The sequence below is a fragment of the Chrysemys picta genome, chromosome 5, assembly GCF_011386835.1.
Source record: "Chrysemys picta bellii isolate R12L10 chromosome 5, ASM1138683v2, whole genome shotgun sequence".
Lineage (NCBI taxonomy): Eukaryota > Metazoa > Chordata > Testudines > Emydidae > Chrysemys > Chrysemys picta.
The window spans coordinates 143,255,303-143,275,605 of NC_088795.1; the positions used below are offsets into that span (position 1 = coordinate 143,255,303).

Below are 20,303 nucleotides of genomic sequence, written 5' to 3' on the forward strand. Positions count from 1 at the left end.
CTGCGGTTTGGGTTTGCTCGGGCGCGTCGCCCGGCTCTTTGTGGGAGTCGCTCCGCTCGGGGGCCGGTTATTAAAAGTAAAGTCACGCAAGTCGCCACCTGCAAAGACCCGTTAGATCCCGTCCCCCCCCCCACTCCCCGGGCCAATGCAGGATCATTCCCTCCCGCGGGCTCCCAGCAGGAGGATAAAATCAGTGGTGACCCGGTGACCCGGTGTGGCCATTTGCAGAGCCGAAGGGCCAGGGCCCAGCTGGTGTAAATCAGTGGATCCATCAACGTCTGCTGATTTGCGCTAGTGGGGGCTCTGGCCCCTCTCTGGAATTAACGAAGGACGAGTCTCGGCAGCGTAATTGCCTGGTGCCCCTTGTTCCTGGAGGGTCCAGGAGTGGAAGCTGATGCTTTCCTGTAACAGACATTCGCTGGGCTCGTTTGCTAGGAAATGCTCTGATTTCCTTTAATAATTAATGGCAGCCGGGCCCGGCACTCAGCGCACCGGGGTCTCCGCAGCGCCGAGACGAGAGAGGCAGCCATTAACCGCGGGGCGGCTGCCTCGGGCGCTCGAAGTTTGTCTGTTTGTTTGTTTCGCTCCTTCCCGGCCGTGGGGAAGGGGCGTGGAGTTAAAGGCGGTCGCGTGATCGCCCCGACGGGCAAGGGAAGGTGGCAGGCCTGGGTGCCAACTGCCGGGAGCTGGGTGCCTCTGCCAGGGGATCGTGACACTTTGCGTCAGACTGGACAGGGCCGGGACACCTCCCGGGGGAGCCGGATGGGGGAGAGCAGGGGGAATGGGCCAGCAGGTCACCGAATCGGCTCCACGGGATGACCTTCCCGAGCCGTCGCTGGGCCGTACACAGCACCGCGGCAGGCTGGGCGGGGTAGGCGTAGTGAGCCCTCCCTTTCCTGCCTTCTGCGCCCACTCGAGAGGGAAGTTCTAGCCCAGCCTTCGCCATGGAGCGGCTCCCCTGCCTTGCTAGCGTGGGCGAGGGGGTTTGTGTCTCCAGCCGCCTCTGCCCAAGCAAAGGGCCCATGGGGGTGGTTTCATTCCAGTCTCTCCTTGGTTAGCGTGGGGAGCGGGCAGCGAGGTGGCTCTGGGAATGGCCAGGAGCCCGGCTGGGCTGTCGAGGACTCTCTGGTTCATTGTGTGGCACGTGATCGGGTTTCTGCCGTGCCGTGGCCCGCTGCACACTCCCGGGCCCCACGGAAGGGTCTGGCTCGGGCAGCGTTTCCCTCCTGCTCCTGCGGCCCTGGCAGCTGCGTGCAGCCCTCGGCCAAACCGGTCCCACCCGGCTGCTAGGTCTAGCTTTTGGCCAGGGCCCTCGATGGATTGTCACCGACGCTCGCCGGGCTGCAGAGGCAGGGAAGGCCCCGATCCGGCAGAGTGACTCCTGCGAGTCACCATGTACGTGGAGCCTTCTGGACTAATGAGGCGGCTCCGGTGACTGTGTCACCCGTGGGCGAGAGCCTGTGCAGGGTCAGTGCTGGAGCCACCCAGTCCCAGCCCCTCTGGTCACGGCTGCCCTAGTTCAGGTGCAAAAGAAAAGGCGAGGCTGGGTTAAAATCCCCCCAAACCAAACAGCAGCACCCTGATCACTGTGCCTGAAACTTACCAGCCCTCCCCGGAGCTTTTGAGCAACTGGACGGAGAGGAGCAGTGGGAGGAAGGGAATCGCGGGGAACGTGGCGCTCGGCAGCGGGGGCTGCGTGGCTGGGGAAGGAGAGGGCTTTTTCAGACCTGTGTTCCCTGTGACTTATTCATGAGAAATGCTGCAGCGGGGTGGGGGGAGATCCAGCTGTCAGCTCCGTTCCGTCAGCCCCTGGCCGCTAAGAGCCGGGCTCGCTGGCTTCCCGGCAGGAACCCAAAAGCAAAGGGGAGGCGCAGCGGCAGCGCCAGCGCGGTTCGGTTACCGTGCGTCGGGCCCGCATGGCGGGTGGCTACGTCGGATTGTAGAGCGCCCGTCCTCGCCCACACGGTGCAGGCGCAGGGCGCGGGGCCGGAGGACAGAGGCTTGAGGCCGGCCACACTTTCCTCTCCGCTCTCTCTGCTCCCCCCGGCCTCTCTCCTGTGGGGAGCCGCAGCTCCCCAGGGTAACGCTCACCTCGTGCAAACGGCCTTGACCCCGAGCCGGGGCGGCCCCAGGGGCCTCGGCGCGTTTGCCGGCTCTCCTTAGCCATCAGGCCAATCGGCTTCCCCAGCTGGCCGGCGAGTGAGCTCGCCCGCTCCTGCCAACCCAGCGCATCCTTCAGTTATTTTCTTCTTCCAACCTGGAGCTTTTTAACCCTCCCCCGCCCAGGTTATAAACCAAGAAACCCAGCCAGGCTCTGAGGTTTCGAGGGGCCCCATATGAATATTGGGCTAATCAGAGGGTGACCAGACAGCAAGTATGAAAAATGGGGACGGGGGTGGGGGGTAATAGGCACCTGTATAACACAAAGCCCCAAATATCTGGACTGTCCCTATAAAATCAGGACATCTGGTCACCCCAGCTAACCGGGATGCTGCCCAGAAGACTCTGTAGTGAACACCCAGGATGCCCCCAGGGCTGGCTGCCCCATAGCACGATGCTGGAGCCCGTCCACACCCGCTGTCGGAGCTGGCCCGGGGGAGGGTTGTCCCAGGGGGGCCTCGCGCGACAAAGGCCGGGGGGATTTCTGAGCAGGGTTTGGCTGGCGGGTTTGCCGTCGGTACTCAGCACGTAGTGGAAAGGCTTTTCCTGGGACGGTTTGTGTGAATTGCTGTCGCTGGGGCTCTAGCTCGGGTACTGTCTGCCCCATCTCCATAGTATCATCCCTCTTTCCTGGCTTCATCCTCACGCACCCCTGGGAGGCAGGGCAGGGCCATTCTCCCCATCGCACCGAGGGGAAACTGAGGCACAGAGCGACTGGCCCACGTTACACAAGGACTCTGGCAGAGCAGGGAATTGAACTCAGGTCTCCCGGGTCCCCAGCCATGGCCATTGCCTCGTGGCTGCCCTCCTCCCCCTTCCTGGAGCCCACGTGCAGGAGACGCTCACACGGGCGTTCGCCAGGAGCACGTTCCCAGCCATGGAGCGCTCGCTTGGGAGCTGTTGCCTCCCCCCTGTGTTGTCAGGGGGCTGCCACGGGACCTACAGGCCTAACTTTGGGCAAAGGGGGACGATCGTTGGCCGAGAGCCGGTCGAGACTCTGCCGCGGAGGATTGGCGAGCGGGCGGGGGGCCGGCTGCCCTCTGCACAGCCAGGGACAGTCCCTAATGAGCCGGGGGCGGGGAGCGCTTGGCCCAGCTCTGGCTATTGGCAGGGGAGCCAGAGAATGACGGCTGGTCACTCCCTCTGGGGCACCTGGCATTGGCCACTGTCGGCAGACAGGATACTGGGCTAGATGGACCTTTGGGCTGAATGAAGCCGCGTCGGTCCCTTCCAGTCCTTGGACGTGGGCCCCTGGGGATCCGGGCCAACCGGGCACCGATGAACTCGGCGGAGTTTTGCCGTTGATTTGAGTGGGAGCAGAATCGGGTTCTCTTCTCCGCCAAGGCTTGAAACCAAAGCCCTGGGGACGGAACGGCTCTGTTCATGGATCCACCCGCCCGCTTGGCCACTTCGCTGCCCGGGTGCTCGTCTCGCCGCGTCCCCTCGAGTTCTAGTCTAGCGACATCCCGGCCCCCCCGGCTCCGGCCACCAGGGACGAGGTTACAAATGGATGCCTGGCCCTCAGCGGAGCCGCAGGCATGTCACCAGAAAGGGGCTTGGGGCGGCTCTGCTGGTGGGAAGGGGGCACGGAGGGGACCTTTGGCTGGGCCCTATGGCAGGAGCCAGGTTTCAGGTTTCCAGGGAGCTGCGTGCCGGGAGAATCAGAGAATATCAGGGTGGGAAGGGACCTCAGGAGGTATCTAGTCCAACCCCCTGCTCAAAGGAGGACCAAGCCCCAGACAGATTTTTGCCCCAGATCCCTAAATGGCCCCCTCAAGGATTGAACTCCCAACCCTGGGTTTAGCAGACCAATGCTCAAACCACTGAGCTATCCCTCCCGCGATGGCACGGCCCGGAGGCTGGAGACACGCACTGCCCCTGGGTGTCCGAGGGGCTCGCGCAGGAGCTGGCCCTGGCGGAGGGCCGGGTAGATGTGCCGAAAGAGACGGGCAGGGAGCTGGGTGCCCCTCCAGGAGGCAGTGGGGACGCCCTGTTGGCCCCGCCTGGAAATGCTGCTCGGTGGTCACGGGTGAGCTGAGTTTGGGGGGGCTCTGCCCAGCTCCTAGCGCCAGCAGCTCCACAGCAGGGGGGCGAGAGCTGCCTAGACCTTGGGGAGCGGCTCCCCCTGCCCCCCGAGGGGGCTCCCTCAGCGTGTCTGTGCCCCAGGGCTTTCCTGGCTCCATAGCCCCCCCAGCCCCCCGAATCGGTCTCCGAGGGGAGTGCTATGGAGCAGAGGAGAGGGGGCTGGGGGTAGAGAGGACGGCAGCCTTGGGTCCCGCCCAGCCCACCTCTGCATGGCCCCGGGCCTGGGACTAGACGCAGAGCTGCTGAGAGCACGCGGGACTGACAGACAGACACGGGGTGCCCGGCCCTCGGCGGGGAGGCGGGTGGCAGTCTGCTGACCCCTGGATGGGCAGGCGAGCCCGGGCATCGCAGGAGTGGGCTGACCGGGGGGAGGAGGCTGAGGTGAGCCTGGGTCCGGACGTGACCCCAGGGCTGGCTGCCCCATAGCACGATGTCCGCACCCCGCTGTTGGAGCTGGCCCGGGGGAGTGGAGGTGGAAGGTTTTCCCAGGGCGGCGTGGGGGTGTGTGTATACACACACGTCAGGTTGTGTAGCTCTTTGTGTGTGTTTTGGGGGGGGAAGGGGAGAGATCAGGACTCCTGGGTTCTGTTCCCAGTTCTGCCGCTGATTTGCTGTGGGGCCTCAGCTGAGTCCCGCCCCCTCGCCTTGCCTCAGTGTCCCTGTCTGTACAAGGGGGACGATGTGCCTGGCTGGGGGGACGGGGGAAGGGCTGTGCGAATTCACTCACGGCTGCCTGTAAAGCAGTCTAAGCCCCCCGGATGGAAGGAGCCGGAGGCGGGCACTGGACAGTCAATATGGCCCTCCTGCCAGCTCCGTATGGGGGAAATACCCCTGGCAGGGGGCAGAGGGGGCTGCCCGGGGGCAGGCTGTGCCCCTGAGAGACCCCACACCCCCCAGAGGGGGCCGGGGCAGCCGGAGCATGGAGCCCTGGGTGTCCAGGGGGCAGGCCCAGCGCTGGCAGCTTTCCCCCAGGCTGTGCGGTGCGTTCTGCCCCCAATGCCCCCCCAGCTCACTGCACACAGGGGCCCTGTGGGCTGGTTTCTGTCGCTGCTGAGCATGGCTGGATCGCAGCGGGTCCCCCTGGCCCCACGGCGCCCCACAAGCCAGGGGTTGGTTCTCAGTGGCTCCGTGCCGGGGCTATGGGGGCCATGCGCCTTCGCACTCCTCGCCCTCTGGTGATCGGGGGTCCCCCCACCTGTGCTCTGCCGCCCCCCCCACCCGCGGGGGAGTCTCTAGGGTCAGCTCCAGAGACGGTCTCTTGCCAGTGGGGCCGACAGGGGCTGGGCCTCCCTGGGGTGTGTAACATTCTCAGACCAGGCCCAACAGGCCGGGGCGCGAGGGGCCCAAGCCGTGGGCTCGATGAAACGGGGCGTGAGGAAGCCGCCTCCCTGGGGACCCCTGGGTCACGACGGTGCCTTTTTTCTAGATATATGTCGAAGGAGTCAAAACTGTGCGGGTTCCTCTTGGGAGGGCGAGGGTGGGTCTGTGGGGGGCAGCCCCAGAATCGCTCCAATTCCGGGGTCCGGGGGGCAGCTGCAGAGTGGGGTGGGGGGAGCCCGGGGCTGCGGGTCGGGATTGAGGAGCGTCAGCCGAGCAGTGCGGTAGCCCCCTCCCGTCCCTCCCGTGGGGCGCGGTCACGCCAAGGCTGGGGGCGTACCGCACTGCCGGGACTCGCCGGGCGTGCCGGGGCCAGGGCCGGTCACAGGCTCAGAGATCCCAGGGAGCGTGCGCCTTTGGCCCTTCGGTGAGCCGGGCTTCCCCGGCCGTCTCCGGGCAGCGTCAGCTCTCAGGGCCCTGGGCTGAGGCCTCGCGCGTGGGGGTGTTCACAGGCTGCCGCCAAAGGGCTTTTCAACATGGCCCGTTGTGTGGTGCTCTGTGGTGGAGAAAGGCAGCTGGGGGTCTCCTTGGTTTTTATCTGCGAGATATGAGGGATGTGGGCTGGGATGTGGGCTGGGCTGTCCCCGGGCTCGGGCGGAGGAGGAGCTCTCCGGGCAGTTCATGGCAAACCCGCGTCAAAGGGCTGCAGGGCGGGGTGTTTAGCAAAGAGGCTCTTTCTCCCCAGGGTGCGCCAAGCATTGGAGTTCAATAGGTGGGAACCAAACCCACCGGCCTCTTCAAGAGCCCGACTAGAATCCGCTTCCTCGGAACAACCCGGCCGACGTGCGCGTCATCCCCGGCTCGCCAGAGCGGAGCTCGTGCGAAACACAAGCTGGGGAAAGGGGCTGTTGGAAGAAACCTTCCAGCCTCTCTTCACCCATCACAAAGGAGCAAAACGAGACACAAACGCCCGCTCGTTGTTACTCGCTCTCCCAGGCGTGTGGTCGCAGACAGTGGGGGGGTGTTTGAGGGGGAGGGGGGCTAGCGATTTGGGACCTGCGTGTCCTTGCTCAGGTGTGCTGTGATCTGGTACATCACGGATTGCAGCGCGAGTCTCGTGGTATTTGGTGCGTTTCTCAGAGCCCCAGCTCCTGGAGTCACGTGATGGGTTTAGAGGAAAGCTCAGATTCACTTGCAAAGTCCGTTTCTGCCCTGCCTGGTTGTGGGGAGACTTGGAGACGTGACCCCACGCAGGCAGAGAGAGGTCAGGGGTGCGGGGGGGGCAGGTTTGATTTTTTTAAAATCACAAAACGTTTTGATTGTGACAACCTGTGGCCGCGCAGCTCTTACTTCTCTGCTCGCCAAGGCTGCCTGGAAACTGGTGGCAGCAGCTGGAGTAGGACTGGGCTCCTCCAGCTTTCAGAGGCACCGGAGCTGCAGGAGAATCTCCGTTACCAGTATAGGGCCCATGACACACAGCCAGCCGTTCTGATCCCATCCGGTGGAGGCAGGGGGGCCCACACCAGCCGGCTCATGACTAGTGTGTGCACCGTGGCAGCGTCCGGTCAGTGGTGTGGGTGTTTCAGGAAGTGCCCAGATGGAGGGCACAGACCCAGCCAAGGTGCGGGGGGTGGAGCTGTGACCTGATGGGCTGTCCGGAGATGGGCTCCTCCAGATGAATGGGGGGTTGATGGGTGGCGAGTCAGAGGGATCCCTAGGCTGGGGGTGCTGCATGGGAGCCCCAACATGGACGTTTAGGGGCTCTCACTGGTTCTCTAGCTTCCCCACCCGCAGGGGGGCCAGGGCAGCCCCAACCCTGCTGCGAAGGGTGATGGGCTGGTTCCTCCCCTGCCCTGTGTGCGCGGGGGCCAGGCCGGGATCCGTCGGGCCGGGGGGGATCTGGGCCAGGAATTGAATGTTGTGAAAGGGAGGGGTTGGGTAACGCTGGCTAGAGTCAGGGGTGAGTTGGGCAAGCTCCCCACACACAGTCCAGCCACTCCCGACCCGCAGTCCCCTGCTAGCCCAGCCCTGGGATCCCACCCCCCACCCCCAGCTCTGCTGGTGCCCCTCACTTCCGACCCGCAGCCCCCCCGGATTTCTGCAAAGTGTGTGTTGATTTTCTGATAGGTCTAAGCCACCGGAGTCGGTTGCATATGGTGAGCTGACCCAGAGATGTGCAGCAGGTGGGGCAGGGCGCATTCTCCTTGGGGAGCTGAGGCTGGCTGCAGAGGGGGAGCCCTGGGGCTGCCCCATTGACATCAATGGCAAACTCTCACTGGTGTCCAAGGGACGGGCTCTGCCCCTCGGTTATGCAGAGAGGGGTCCCTGGGGGAGCTGGGCACCCTCGCACCCAGGGCCCTGAGGGCTCCCCGCACCCTGTCTGTCCTTCTGTCCAGTCACCGGGGCATCTAGGCTCTGTGGACAGTGGGCTCTGCCCTAGAGGAGCGACACCCTCACCCGGGCACAGCCTGGCAGGCCCCTGCCCGGGGGGATTGCCAGGGTGTCAGCTTGGGCCGGCTGGGATCTGGCCTCGGGGAAGCAGGGGAGGGTGAAGGCGGGGGAGGATTCCTGGTGCACTTGGCAGAACAGCCAACAGGTGGCGATGTTTTATCGGCTGTGCTCGTGGGTGTTTGGGGCTGGCACGAGGGGCTGGCACGAGGGGCCTGGAGCCTGATGCCCCCTCGTTGTCCCCCCCCTCCCGCCTGGGTGATGGCCGGTCCAGCTGCCCCCCGGCTCTGCCCTGGGGGGACCCCGCTCTGGGGCGAGGGGAGTTCGGGTGGCCGCCCCCCCAGGCTGGGTCCGGTTGGTGCCGGCGCTCCCAGCGAGGAGCGCGGTTGAGACCCCCGAACTCATGGCACGTGGGGTCACCAGCAGCCATTAGCCAGGGGCGGCTCCCGGTCTCGAACCGGCAAATGCGGCACCGGCCGGGGCAACGGGACACAGCCCCCAGGGAGAGCAGGCGCCACTGCCCCAAACCGCCCAGGGAGCTCCCTGCTGTCGGCAGAGGGGCCAGGCCAGCCCCACTTCCCTGCAGTGTCCCCGGGCCTGGGCATCCCGGGTCTCTGCGCACGCGGGCCCAGCCGAGGCTGAATTGCCGGCTCCCTGCAGGGGGGCAGGTCTCTCCGACAGGCCTGTCCCTGCTGTGTGGGGCAGGGGGAGTTTGCCCCACGCCCACCCTCCCGCAGGCCGCACTATTGCAGCGGGGGAGGGGGGGGTGTCAGGAGACAGGGCCTGGCAGGCGGCCGCACGGGTAGGCCTGGGGGGCTCTGGATCTTTGTGTGCTGAGTTATCCGGGGGCGGGGCTGCTCTTTGGGGCAGAGACGGGGGAGGGGGGGAGCATCTCTCCAGAGCCAGCTGCACAGGGGTCTCCTCAGGCTGTGCCTTTAAACAACACCCGCCCCCGCCCCCCCCGGCCCGTGCACCACACGGGACAGTTACGGCTCTGTCGCTCGGGCTCCGAGCCGGCTGACATGAAACCGCCCCGCCTCACGGCCCTGTCCCCATCCCCGAATGGGAGACGGGGCCAGGAAAGCAAACGGCCGCGTAACTCCCCGGCCAGCTTGTGTGGGGGGGACTCGCTCACAGCCAGCACCCGTCCCGCAGCCTGAGGGCGGCCGCTCTTCGATCACGAGGCGGGAGGAATTATTCCTGATCTATTTATTTCCCTTGGCATCGTCCCCTGACCCGCTGTGTGCGCCGCAGGCCTAGATCCAGGGCCAGATCCTGCTCTCAGTCACACCCAGACCTAGCCCGGGTAACTGAGGGCAGTGTTTGCCCCGCTGTGTATGACGTGGGCACACAGGATCGCCGTAGGGTGACAGCCTGGGGGGCCCAGTCGTGGTTGGACGTATCCCTGGGGGGGTTCATCACATGACATCCTCTTTAAATCAAGATGAATCTTTCATCCCTGGAGACTCCCGGCCCGTCCTGGCGGTTGGGCCCCCTGGCAGAGCCGGCTCAGATGCAGGCCACGTGGGAACCCCTGGCCGGGGGCGAATGCAGCAGTCAGGGGGTTGTCGTGGGTCTGGCACTATTTGGGGGTTTGCTCGGAGCTCCTGCTCCCGGAGGCAGGGTTACCAGGGAACCCAGCTTCTGTTTTCCGAGCCCTCAGCGCTGTGTGACCCCAGCACGACCTCCAGCCTCCCAAACCGGAAGGCAGAGAAAACCGGCAGGGAGTTTTGAACACTGCGGGTTTCCCCCGTTCGTGCAGGTAGGCCAGGCCGACCCCTGTGCGCGCCGCCGGGAGGGACTGACGCCCAGGCCCCTCTGCTAGACGAATCTTCTCCGCTCCCTGCCCTAAGCTGTGTGCTGCTAAACAGCTGCCACGCCCTGTTTCAGAGGTGGCTGCATTTTGGTGGTGATTTGTGGGAGTTAAAGGCTGCAAAGCATTCTGGGATCTGCCGGGGTGTGAGGCGTTGTCTGACGGGCAGACGTGGTGGTGGCCAAGCAGCGGCTGAAAGCGTCGCGGTACCAGCCGGGGCTTGGTAAACGGCGTGGAATTACTCAGTCATTTCCAGCTGCCAGGTGTCTAGGCACAAACCAACCCCTTCATGCAGTTCACACCAAGGGACCCAGCCCCGCCCAGGGGCAAAGCCGTGCGGGCGTCTCCTCCCAGGGCCCGTTGGCCTGAGCCATGTTCCACTCAAGCGGTGCCGCGAAAGGGGAGAGCGGGGGGGGGGGGTCTGTGCAGCGCCCGGCGTGACGGGGGTCTGTGCAGTGCCTGTCAGTCTGCACCCACGTCTGCCTGGCCCAAGGTGTCCGTGCCACGACCAGGTGGCCACATGCCCTGCACCAGCTACCACAGAGCCACTCCGGTGCCCTCCCAGCCCTGTCTTTGGTGCTCTTGTGACGGGTTCCCCTGGGCTGCCACCTGGAACTGGGGTACCACTGAGCCTCCTGACCCACCAGCCTGGGCTCCCTTTACACTGTGCTGCTGTGACGAGGTGCCACACCCAGTCTGCACTTTCACCAGCATTCGCACAGGTAGGGACACGCCCAGCTGCAGTTACACGCAGGCTCTCTGACCGCCAGCCCCCCAGCCTAGGCCCCAGAGCAGCACCGTCCTGCCCCGGTCAAATGTGGCCAGTCTATGGGATTAATACCTGGTCCACCTCTCCCTCAATGTGAAGAGAACAACGCCCACTTGCGGTAACCACGCCGAGATTTTCCCCAAGCTCCTTAGTCAAATGCACACTGGTTCGGATTAAAACATAAAATAAGTTTCTTAACTACAAAAGGATGGATTTTAGGTGAGTAGAAGTGACAGCAAACAGAGCAGGTTACCAAGCAAACAAACAAAACTGCAAACTGAGCTTAACACACCAGACAGGTAGAGATGAATTCGCAGGTTCTCACCCTGAGTGATAGTTCTCACCCCACTCCCAGCCTGGCAGAGGCTTAAGACACAGGCTACCTTGGCTTTGGGGCGTGGGTTTCCCAGCTTTTCATACACAGGTTACAAATCCCTCTAGCCCGGGACCAGCACCTCCCCCAGTTCAGTCCTTGCCTCCGGGGGGTTTCCAGGTGTGTGGTTGTCGGGAGAGTGACGTCCCCTCATGTGCATTTCCTCAGTGGGCCATGAACATTGTTTGGCCTTTTTACGGTTGTACCTGAAAGGCGTTCCCGTAACACGTACGAAGCCAAACTCCGTAACCTCACACCCCACGAGAGCACAGCCCACCCAGCGAGATCTGTCTGTCTAGCAGAGCAAGACGTTTAGACCGACACCTCACACGGCAGACTTTGTACAACACATCTGAATTACATGGCAGTGGTGCCGGGTGTCACAGCTCTGGGGGTTGGTGCTCTCCTGGGAAAGCCAGGGCTGCCAAGCCGTGGGGCAGGATGTGCCGCGTCTAGCCGGGCAGGGGGAGCTCAGTCATCGTTCTGGCATTTTCGACGCACCTCAGCAGCGGCCACTGGGCTCTCCTGGGCTCTCCCCCACCCTGGTGCTGGACGCAGGCTTGTAGCAGGGGGCTATGGTGGTCTCTGGGGGCCCATTCACTCAGGGGTTGGGGGGGAGAAGCCTCTGTGACCACCAGAGCCTTGGCCCCGCTGCGTCATACTCACCAGCCGCGCATGGGTTAAGTCAGGCCTTGGCCGCACTAGGTGCTGCACAGAGCACGGGGCAGACCCAGCCCCTGCACCTCCCGCCTTGTGGCCAGGGTCTGTGTGGGCCCGATGGGCGCGGGGGGGTGTGACGTTATTGATATAATCTGGGACCATATAGATCATTGTTGCAACCAAGGTCCTGTGGTGGCACTCTCAGTTGGGTTCCGCCAGAACCACATTGTCACAGTGGCGTAGTCGTGCTTGGATCCACAGAACCAGGTCAATTAAGCTTTGGATCAGAACCCCACGTTATCCAAATTTGAATTTTGGGATTGAGAGTTTGGTTGGTTAAAGAGCAGTTGTAATGGGTGAGCAAAGAGCATATGAGAGCCTTGACAAAAAAGCCCTGAAAGATTTGTGTTCAGAAAAGGGGATAAGCTTTAGAAAGAAAGCTACAAATCAAGAACTGAGAGATCTGTTAATGGCCAGTGATCAGAAGGCAGAAGCAATTGAAAAGCAAAAGGCAGCAAGTAAACTTCAACTTGAACATGAACAAAGACTGGCAGAAATTCGATTGCAGGAACTAGAAGCTGAGGCAAAAGTGCAAAGATTTCAGCTCCAAGTCAGAAAAGCAAGGGAAGAAAAGCAGAAATTGTATCCTCTTGAAAGTCCGGTTTATAACAATGTTGGTATGTTGTATAACTCTGAGCAGTTGTCTGGGTGTAACCAAATGTACCCCAATTCTGCCACCTTTTATGTAAATGCTTTTACTGTGTGTTCAGTAAAGGGTGACTCCATAACTGGTGCCAATGCTCTGTATGGGAGTGGTAATGAAAGATTCACAGAGAATGTAAAAGTCAATGGTAAAAGCTGTGTAGGGCAAATTATGGCTTCTAACATCACTCTGGTTAAAGCAGATCTTGTCAAAGAGGAAGATTATTTACCAAATCAGAGTGTGAATGTTGTAGTCCTCTATGAGTTTACTGTCCGTGTGCCTTTAGCCAGAATCCACCTTGAATGGAATGGTGCTAAGCATGAGGTTATAGCTGGTGTAAGGAAGTTATTGCCTAAGGATCTTTTGATTGGGGAAAATGTTAAAGCTTTGTTCAGTCCAGGTGGTCAGTCACAGGACAGGAATGATCTTAAACCTGTGTCTATGGTGGGCAATGATTTGCCTGGGGAGGGTTGCTCCAAAGGTTTGTCTGAGAAGAGCTATTTGTCGGTAAATGAAGTTTCTGAATGTCGGTCTAGTGTCTCAGAAGTGAATCTGGAGTTAAATCAAGAGCAGCAAAATCTTATTGGGCAGGAAAATGTTTCTCTGGAGCAGACTAAAGAGGATGGTCAGGTGGAAGCCCTAACTGAGGAAGGAAAGGGTGAATTTTTGATGGGTGATGCATTGGTGGCTAGTACAGCTTGTAAAAGTGAACCTGAAAAGGGTAACTGTGATTTGCTGGCAGTGGCTCAGTGTAGTAAGAAGAGCAGTTTATCTGCTGGGAGTGGCAAGGTGCCTGGTAAGGAAGCTGTCCCACTCTCCCAGTCTTTGTCTGTAATCAGCCCTGTGTGCTGGGACAAAGGAGAGGAAGGCAGGAAAAGTTTGGAGGAGCCTGGGCAGCCTTGTGAGCTGGTGGCTTTGTCTAGTCAGCAGTTTGGGAAGGCAGGGATAGTGGAAGATGAATGTCCCTACACCTTACCTGTTTCCTGTGTGGAGAATAGTGACAGTGAAGGAAATGTGCCTGTGTCTGTCAGGGGTATTGACTTGCCTATGGAGGAAGCTACCTCAGTCTCCAAGCAGTTGTCTGTGAACAGCCCTGTGTGCTGGGACAAGGGAAATGAAATCCCGAGCTATGTGTCTGGTAAAGGTGTCTCCAGCTCTTCTTTGTCTGTGGAGCAGACAGAAGGTGCCTTTCGGCCTGTAATGGTTGAGGTTAGTGCAGTTGTCTCAAAGTTGGTTCTGAATTCAACTAAAGCCCAGGAAGGGAATGGTCCTAAGTCTGTGTCTGCTGGGGAGAATGGCACTGTAACTAAGTTGCATACAGTTAGTGTCTTAGCAAAATCCCAGAGACCAGACAATTCTGGTGCTTGTATTTTGCCTATTGCTGGTGTGTGGTTGGTAAAGGGTGTAGCAACACTGTCTAATCAGGGTAATACCCTAGCCGGGGAACGCGGAGAGCATGCAGGTGATTTGGTTGTGTTACCTACTGATGGTGTGGAAACTTGTAGCAAGAAGGAAAGGATTCCTAAACTTGTGTGTGGCAAAGGAAAGGAAAATGTTTCTAACCTTTCATCTAGGAAGTCTATGGGTTTGCCTGAAAGGGGATTGTGTAGAAATCTGCCTGATGGGCCAAAGGAGATCCTGGATGTAAGTAAGACCCAGAAAAAGTCTGTTGTTGCTCAGGAAAGTGTTCCTTTAGAGCAAGCCCTAGGTGAAGAGGGTAAGGGCAGAATTTCTGTGAGGGGTGATTTGCTGCTTAAAAAAGCTCCTGGGGAAAGGAATCCTCATGGTAATTTGTGCAAGCAGTTCCCTGCAAATGAAGGGTGTGAGAGTAATTTAATCAAGGAAGTTTCAGTTCCTAACAGCCAGAAATTTTCTGTTGTGAATGGATCCACTGACTTTCCTTTCGAAAGATCCAGTGTGGGTAGCTTTGAGAAGGTCTCAGATGGAGTAAGAGCTGTTAAGAAAGTTGAGCAGCCCTATAACCAAGTGGCTGTGTGTGGCCAGCTTGTTGGGAAGACAATGGTGTTGGAACAGGAATGTCTCCATTCTAATTCTTTAAGTGAGCAGTCTGTGCTTCAGGGTCTGAGGACAGATTTGGTTACTGGTGTTTCAAAGCAGAACAGTTTTATGGCTAAATGCTTGAGGATGCAGGGGAGAGCAAGCAAACTCTCACCCTCAGACTCTTTGGATTTGTGTGGTATCTCTTTAAGACAGAGTCCAGCCTTGGAAATGATAACAGTTAAGGATATGAAAACTGGTGGACTGGCTTCTGTCTGTGGTAATGCAAATTACTTGTCTGGCTGGGAGGGGAAGGACTTGCTAATAGCTGTTAGCACAGAGAGCCCACCCCATCAGCCAGTAAATTCTGTTAAGCAAGAAAAATCAGGGTGTGATCCTGCAGGACAAGGAGGAAAGAGAACACTGAATTTTGCAAAGGAAAGCCACAGGTTAACCCTAAGATGCCCAAACTCCAATGGTATTGAGCCAAAGGTGTGGCATGACAACCATGATTGTAGATGGACACTTGCAATGGATTTGTTGTTAATGCTAATGGTAATTTTGTAACTAATGTGTTGCTATTACCAAGAACTGTAAGAATGTACAATGTTCCTAATCTGTTGGAAAATCCCTTGAACATGTTAAAAGGAATACATGAGAACACACTTTATGTTAAAAGGCCTTGCTATACTAATGTTTCACAGTTGATGCCTGTAAACAGTATTGGAACTTTTCACAGGAGAAAAGACATTCCAGACCTAATGTACTGTATGAGAAGGGAAACTAAGGCACACTACCATAATGCCTTCATGGCTAAATGCCAAGATTCCTGTACTATGAACATCATTAATATCTGCATTTATTTGATGTTAATTGGGTTCCAAACATTTGCCCGAGCTTGTATGGATAAAGTAGCTGTTTTCTTTAGCTCTTGGCAAGGTCACATGAGACATACAGGAACCATGCTGCAAGAGCAGATCCAATCCACTATTGTTCTAACCAAGTTTTACCTTGTTTGTAAAGAGGTTCAATCATGTTGTTGAACACAATTTTGATAAACCATTTCTGTTGTTCTTTAGCCAGCTAAGCCGTAGTGCCTAACCCCGATACTAGACATAGTGAGATAAACCCAAGGATGGGGAGCTCTTGGGATGCAGTCAGTGATGTTTGTGTCATCCCTTCCTGCATCAATTTTGCGTTGGGGGTGTGACGTTATTGATATAATCTGGGACCATATAGATCATTGTTGCAACCAAGGTCCTGTGGTGGCACTCTCAGTTGGGTTCCGCCAGAACCACATTGTCACAGGGGGTGAGGCGGACGACGGAGCCTGGGCTGTGCGCGGGGGGAGGAGGGCCCAGCAGATGGGGAGACCCGCTCGGTGGGACTGTGGGTGTCTGGGAGTAGTGTGACACCGGCTGTAACATGGTGCCTGGGCACCCTGGGGAGGGGGCCGTCCAGGGTGTTTCTCTGCAGCCGGCGGGCCAAGGCAGAGCAGGGAGCTGGGGGACAGCCAGGGGGACGGGGTCTGGGCAGGTGGGGCCTGTGAGGGGCAGAGCAGGGAGCTGGGGGACAGCCAGGGGGACGGGGCCTGCGAGGGGGAGCCCAGGGGTCCCGGGGGGAGCCAGGCGGGAGAGACTGGCGGAGCCCATGGCAGGGACACCGGGCGCTGGGAGCGAGGGGTGGGCACGGCTGGGGGGCCCTGCGGGCGTCTGGCATTCAGCAGTCTGCGCTCTCCCTTGCAGTGGGGTGGGCCTGGCCCGCGCCCATTTCGAGAAGCAGCCGCCCTCCAACCTGCGGAAATCCAACTTCTTCCACTTCGTGCTGGCCATGTACGACCGGCAGGGGCAGCCCGTGGAGATCGAGCGCACCTCCTTCATCGACTTCGTGGAGAAGGACAGGGTGAGAGCCTGGCCCGCCCCGGGGACAGCCCCGCCCCCTCCCTGTGCCCACCCCCTTCTTCGTGGCCAGGTTCGCCTCCTCCCTGTGCCTCCCCCCCACCCAGTGGCCTGCCCCACCCCCATTAGGGTTGCCAGGCATCTGGTTTTTGACCGGAACGCCCGGTCGAAAAGGGACCCTGGCGACTCCGGTCAGCACTGCCGATCGGGCTGTTAAAAGTCCAGGCAGTGGGGCTAAGGCAGCTCCCTGGCTCCGCGTGGCTCCTGGAAGCAGCGACATGTCCCCCCTCCAGCTCCTAGGCGTAGGGACAGCTAGGGGGCTCCGTGCGCTGCCCCCACCCCAAGCGCCGGCTCTGCAGCTCCCATTGGAACTGCAGGCGGGGGCGGCGCCTGCAAACCTGGCAGCTCATGGAGCCGCCTGGCCGCGCCTCTGCGTAGGAGCTGGAGGGGGGACATGTCGCTGCTTCCGGGAGCTGCTTGAGGTAAGCGCCTCCCCTCCCCCTCCCCCTCCCCCTGCGTCCCAGCCCTGATCCACCTCCCACCCTCCGAACCCCTCGGTCCCAGCCTGGAGCCCCCTCCTGCAGCCCAAACCCCTCATCCCCAGCCCCACCCCTGAGCCTGCACCCCCAGCCGGAGCCCTCGCCCCCTCCTGCACCCCAAACCCCTGAGCCAGCCCAGTGAAAATGAGCAAATGAATTGGGGGGGGGGTAGAATGAGCGGGGGCGGGGCCTCAGTGGAGGGGCAGGACCCCAGAGGCGGGGCAGGAGGCGGGGCAAGGGTGTTTGGTTTTATGCGATCAGAAAGTTGGCAACCCTAGACCCCGCCCTGTGCCTCACTCCTGCCCCATGGCCCACCCCACTCCCACCCCTGCCTTATGCCCCGCCCCCTCCCCATGGCCAGCCTCGCCCCCTCCCTGCAACCTTGTCCCCTCCCTCCTGTGCTCCCCCCGTGGCCAGCCCCTCCCCCTCCCTGCCCCCTCCACATGGCCCTAGAGCGAGTGGGGACGTGGCACCAGGGGGGCGGGGGCTGCGGGTCGGGATTGAGGGGCATCGGCAGAGCCGTGGGTGGGGAGCGGTGCCTGGGCTGGAGCTGTTCTGTTCCCCGTCTGGCCAGGGCCCCTCAGCCCGGCCCCGCTCAGCCCGGCCCCGCTCGGGCCGAGACCCCCCCAAACTCACGTCCCGGGTGGGGGACCCCGGGCAGCCGGCAGATCCTCAGTCCATCCCACCCCGCCCGTCTGCGTGGTGGAGGAGACCGCCCCAGCTCGGCAGAGGGGGCAGAGTGCCGTGTCCCAGGTCTCCCGGGGGGCTCGGCTCCCAGCCACCGGCCACCGGCCGACCTGCTGTCTCCCTCCCCAGGAGCAGAACGGAGAGAAAACCAACAACGGCATTCACTACCGCCTGCAGCTGCTGTACAGCAACGGTAAGGGGGGGCCGGGGGGCCGGGGGGCCGGGGCCGGGGGGCCGGGGCCGGGGGGACAGGGGCCGGGGGGCCAGGGGCCGGGGCCGGGGGGCCGGGGGGCCGGGGGGCCGGGGCCGGGGGGCCGGGGGGCCGGGGGGCCGGGGCCGGGGGGCCGGGGGGCCGGGGGGCCAGGGGCCGGGGGGCCGGGGCCGGGGGGACAGGGGCCGGGGGGCCGGGGGGCCAGGGGCCGGGGGGACAGGGGCCGGGGGGCCGGGGCCGGGGGGACAGGGGCCGGGGGGCCGGGGCCGGGGGGACAGGGCTGCGTTGCAGGGGGCAGGGGCTATGGGTCAGGGGTCTGCTGGGGCAGGGGCTATACGGGCGGGGGCTGCAGGGCCAGGGGCAGGGGCCCGGTGGCTGGGGCCGGGGGGCTGCGGGGCTGGAGAGCAGGGGGGCTGCAGGGGCAGGGGGCCGGTGGCAGGGGCTGGGGGCCGGGGGGCTGCGGGGCTGGAGAGCAGGGGGGCTGCAGGGCCGGTGGCAGGGGCCGGGGGGCTGCCGGGCCAGGGGCTGGAGAGCAGGGGGCTGTGGGATCAGGAGGTTTGGGGGCTGGGGGCCGGGGCCTCAGCACCATGTATGGCCCCCAGGACTGACTCCCTGCCCCAGCCCAGCGCCTGCAGCCCTGTCACCCTCTCACGTCCATCCTGCGTCCAGCAGGGGCCGGGTGGGTCTCCTGCCTTCCCATCGATGTGCCGAGCTGCACGTTCTCAGGGGAGGGTCCTGGAGTACGTGGGGGCTGCGGGTCAGGAGTGAGGGGCACCGGCAGAGCTGGGGGAGCCCAGGGCAGGGCTAGCAGGGGCTGCGGGTCGGGAGTGAGGGGCACTGGCAGAGCTGGGGGAGCCCAGCACTGGGCTAACGGGGGGCTGTGGGTCGGGAGTGAGGGGATCGATGGAGCTTCACAGCCAGGTGAGACTGTCTCCTCTCCCCCCCGCAGGGCTGCGGACGGAGCAGGATCTCTACGTGCGGCTCATCGACTCCATGTCCAAGCAGGTAACACTGCCAGCTGGGGACAGTGCAGGGGGAGGCCTGGTCCGGGGCTGGGGGTTCAGACCGGGTCACCCCTCCACCACTCCCAGGAACTCCTGTGCCTCTGAGGTGCCCCCAGCCCCAGCCTGGCCTGGCCTGCATCTCAGGCCTTCTTCTGCCCCCAGGGCTTCCCCAGGAACACCCGTGTCCTTCCCCACGGCCCCCTGGGCGCGAGCGGCCCCATGGCTCCGGTGCACCCAGCCCTGCCCCCGTCCAGACCCGCCCAAAGGTGCCCCCTTCCCTGGCACCCTCCGTGCCACGCCCCTGGAGCAGACAACCCTGAGCCTGGGCTCTCCGCTGGGCTGCCTGCGGCTGGCCCTGCCCGTCAGTCGCCCTCCCTGGGCAGGGGCTGTCCGTGCCCTGTACAGCGCCGAGCGCGCTGCGGGCCCAGCACAGCCACTGGGGGTCATGGCAAAGTGAGCGAGGACAGGTCCAGGGGTTCCCTCACCCGTCCCCAGCTCGCGCCTCCCCTCAGCCTGGGGCTGGGTTGGCTTCACGCAGCCCTGCGTCCCTCCAGCGGTGCCACCCCGGCTCCCCATGGATAGGCCAGCTCTGCGCTGCCCCGAGGGGTGGGAAGGGCAGCGAGAGGGGGTGGGGGAGCAGAGCGAGGGGGAGCGAAGTCGCCTGGGGGTGAGAGGGCCCCACAGCCGGGCCGAGCATCGGGCAGGGAGCCGGGCTGGGCTCAGCACAGGAAGGACGCGGAGCTGGCGGGCAGCAGAGATCGCCCCCGGCGGGTGCCCAGGGCCTGTAGGGCTGCAGAGTGAGGGGAGGCCCTGGGGACGAGGTCCTGGAGCGACGGGCTCCAGCGGAGGATGGGCTGGCCGGCCCATGCAGCCCCGTGGCCGGGCAGCTCCCAGTTTGCTCCGTTCCCTCGGGGACTCTGAGACGTTCGGTCCCAGGTTCCCGGCCTGCGAGGGTCCAAGACGCCTGCCTGGCCGGTGCCCATTGTGATCAGAGACCCCCCCGGGCCGCGCGCTGGCAGATCCCCTCACCCAGCGCTCTCTCCCACCAGGCCATCATCTACGAGGGGCAGGACAAAAACCCCGAGATGTGCCGCGTGCTGCTGACCCACGAGATCATGTGCAGGTAGGTGCCGGGCTCTGCCTCGGGGCCGGCGGGGCAGCGAGAACGCGCAGGGGCCACGTCCCCGCCCGGCTCCCGTCCAGCCACCTGGCGGCTGCAGGAGTCGGCCTGCGGGCACGGCATGCACTGCGCACGCGGCCAGTGGGGGGCACTGCCAGCACGGCCGCCGATTCTGCCTGGGCTCTCACGCCTCGCCCAGCGTCAGCCGCCCTCCTCTCTCCGTGCCCCCGGGCCCCCGCAGCCAGGCTGGGCAGGAACGCAGGGCACTTTCCGAGGGCGGCGGAGGCAGAGCCGTGGCCGGGTTGTTTGGTGCATTGGTGGGAGGAAGGGGGCAACTGGGGGGCATCCGTGCCCGACACACGGACGGAGCCCGAGCTGGCCCGCCCGGAGCGCCGCCCTGGAGCGCCGGAGACCCGTGTCTCCCAGCCGGCTGCACACAGGTGGGCGGAGGGGGGGTGGGCAGCGAGCCAGCGGGGCCGGGAGCGTCTCCCCCCAGCTGCGTCTCCGCCGGGGTCCCT

The 20,303-nt window shown here is 62.5% G+C and overlaps 1 protein-coding gene across 2 annotated transcripts in view; it reads left to right on the forward strand.

The window, feature by feature from the left end:
• LOC101937655 (EBF family member 4) overlaps positions 1-20,303 on the forward strand; it is a 103,268-nt gene that overhangs the window by 5,838 nt on the left and 77,127 nt on the right. For both annotated transcript variants that reach the window (XR_010601976.1, XM_065598421.1), the window contains exons 3-6: positions 16,072-16,228; positions 17,580-17,643; positions 18,611-18,666; positions 19,715-19,788. Coding sequence is in view for 1 of the 2 variants with exons in the window: in XM_065598421.1 (XP_065454493.1) it covers positions 16,072-16,228; positions 17,580-17,643; positions 18,611-18,666; positions 19,715-19,788 (351 nt within the window). In the remaining variant the exon portion in view is untranslated. The remainder of the gene's footprint in view (positions 1-16,071; positions 16,229-17,579; positions 17,644-18,610; positions 18,667-19,714; positions 19,789-20,303) is intronic.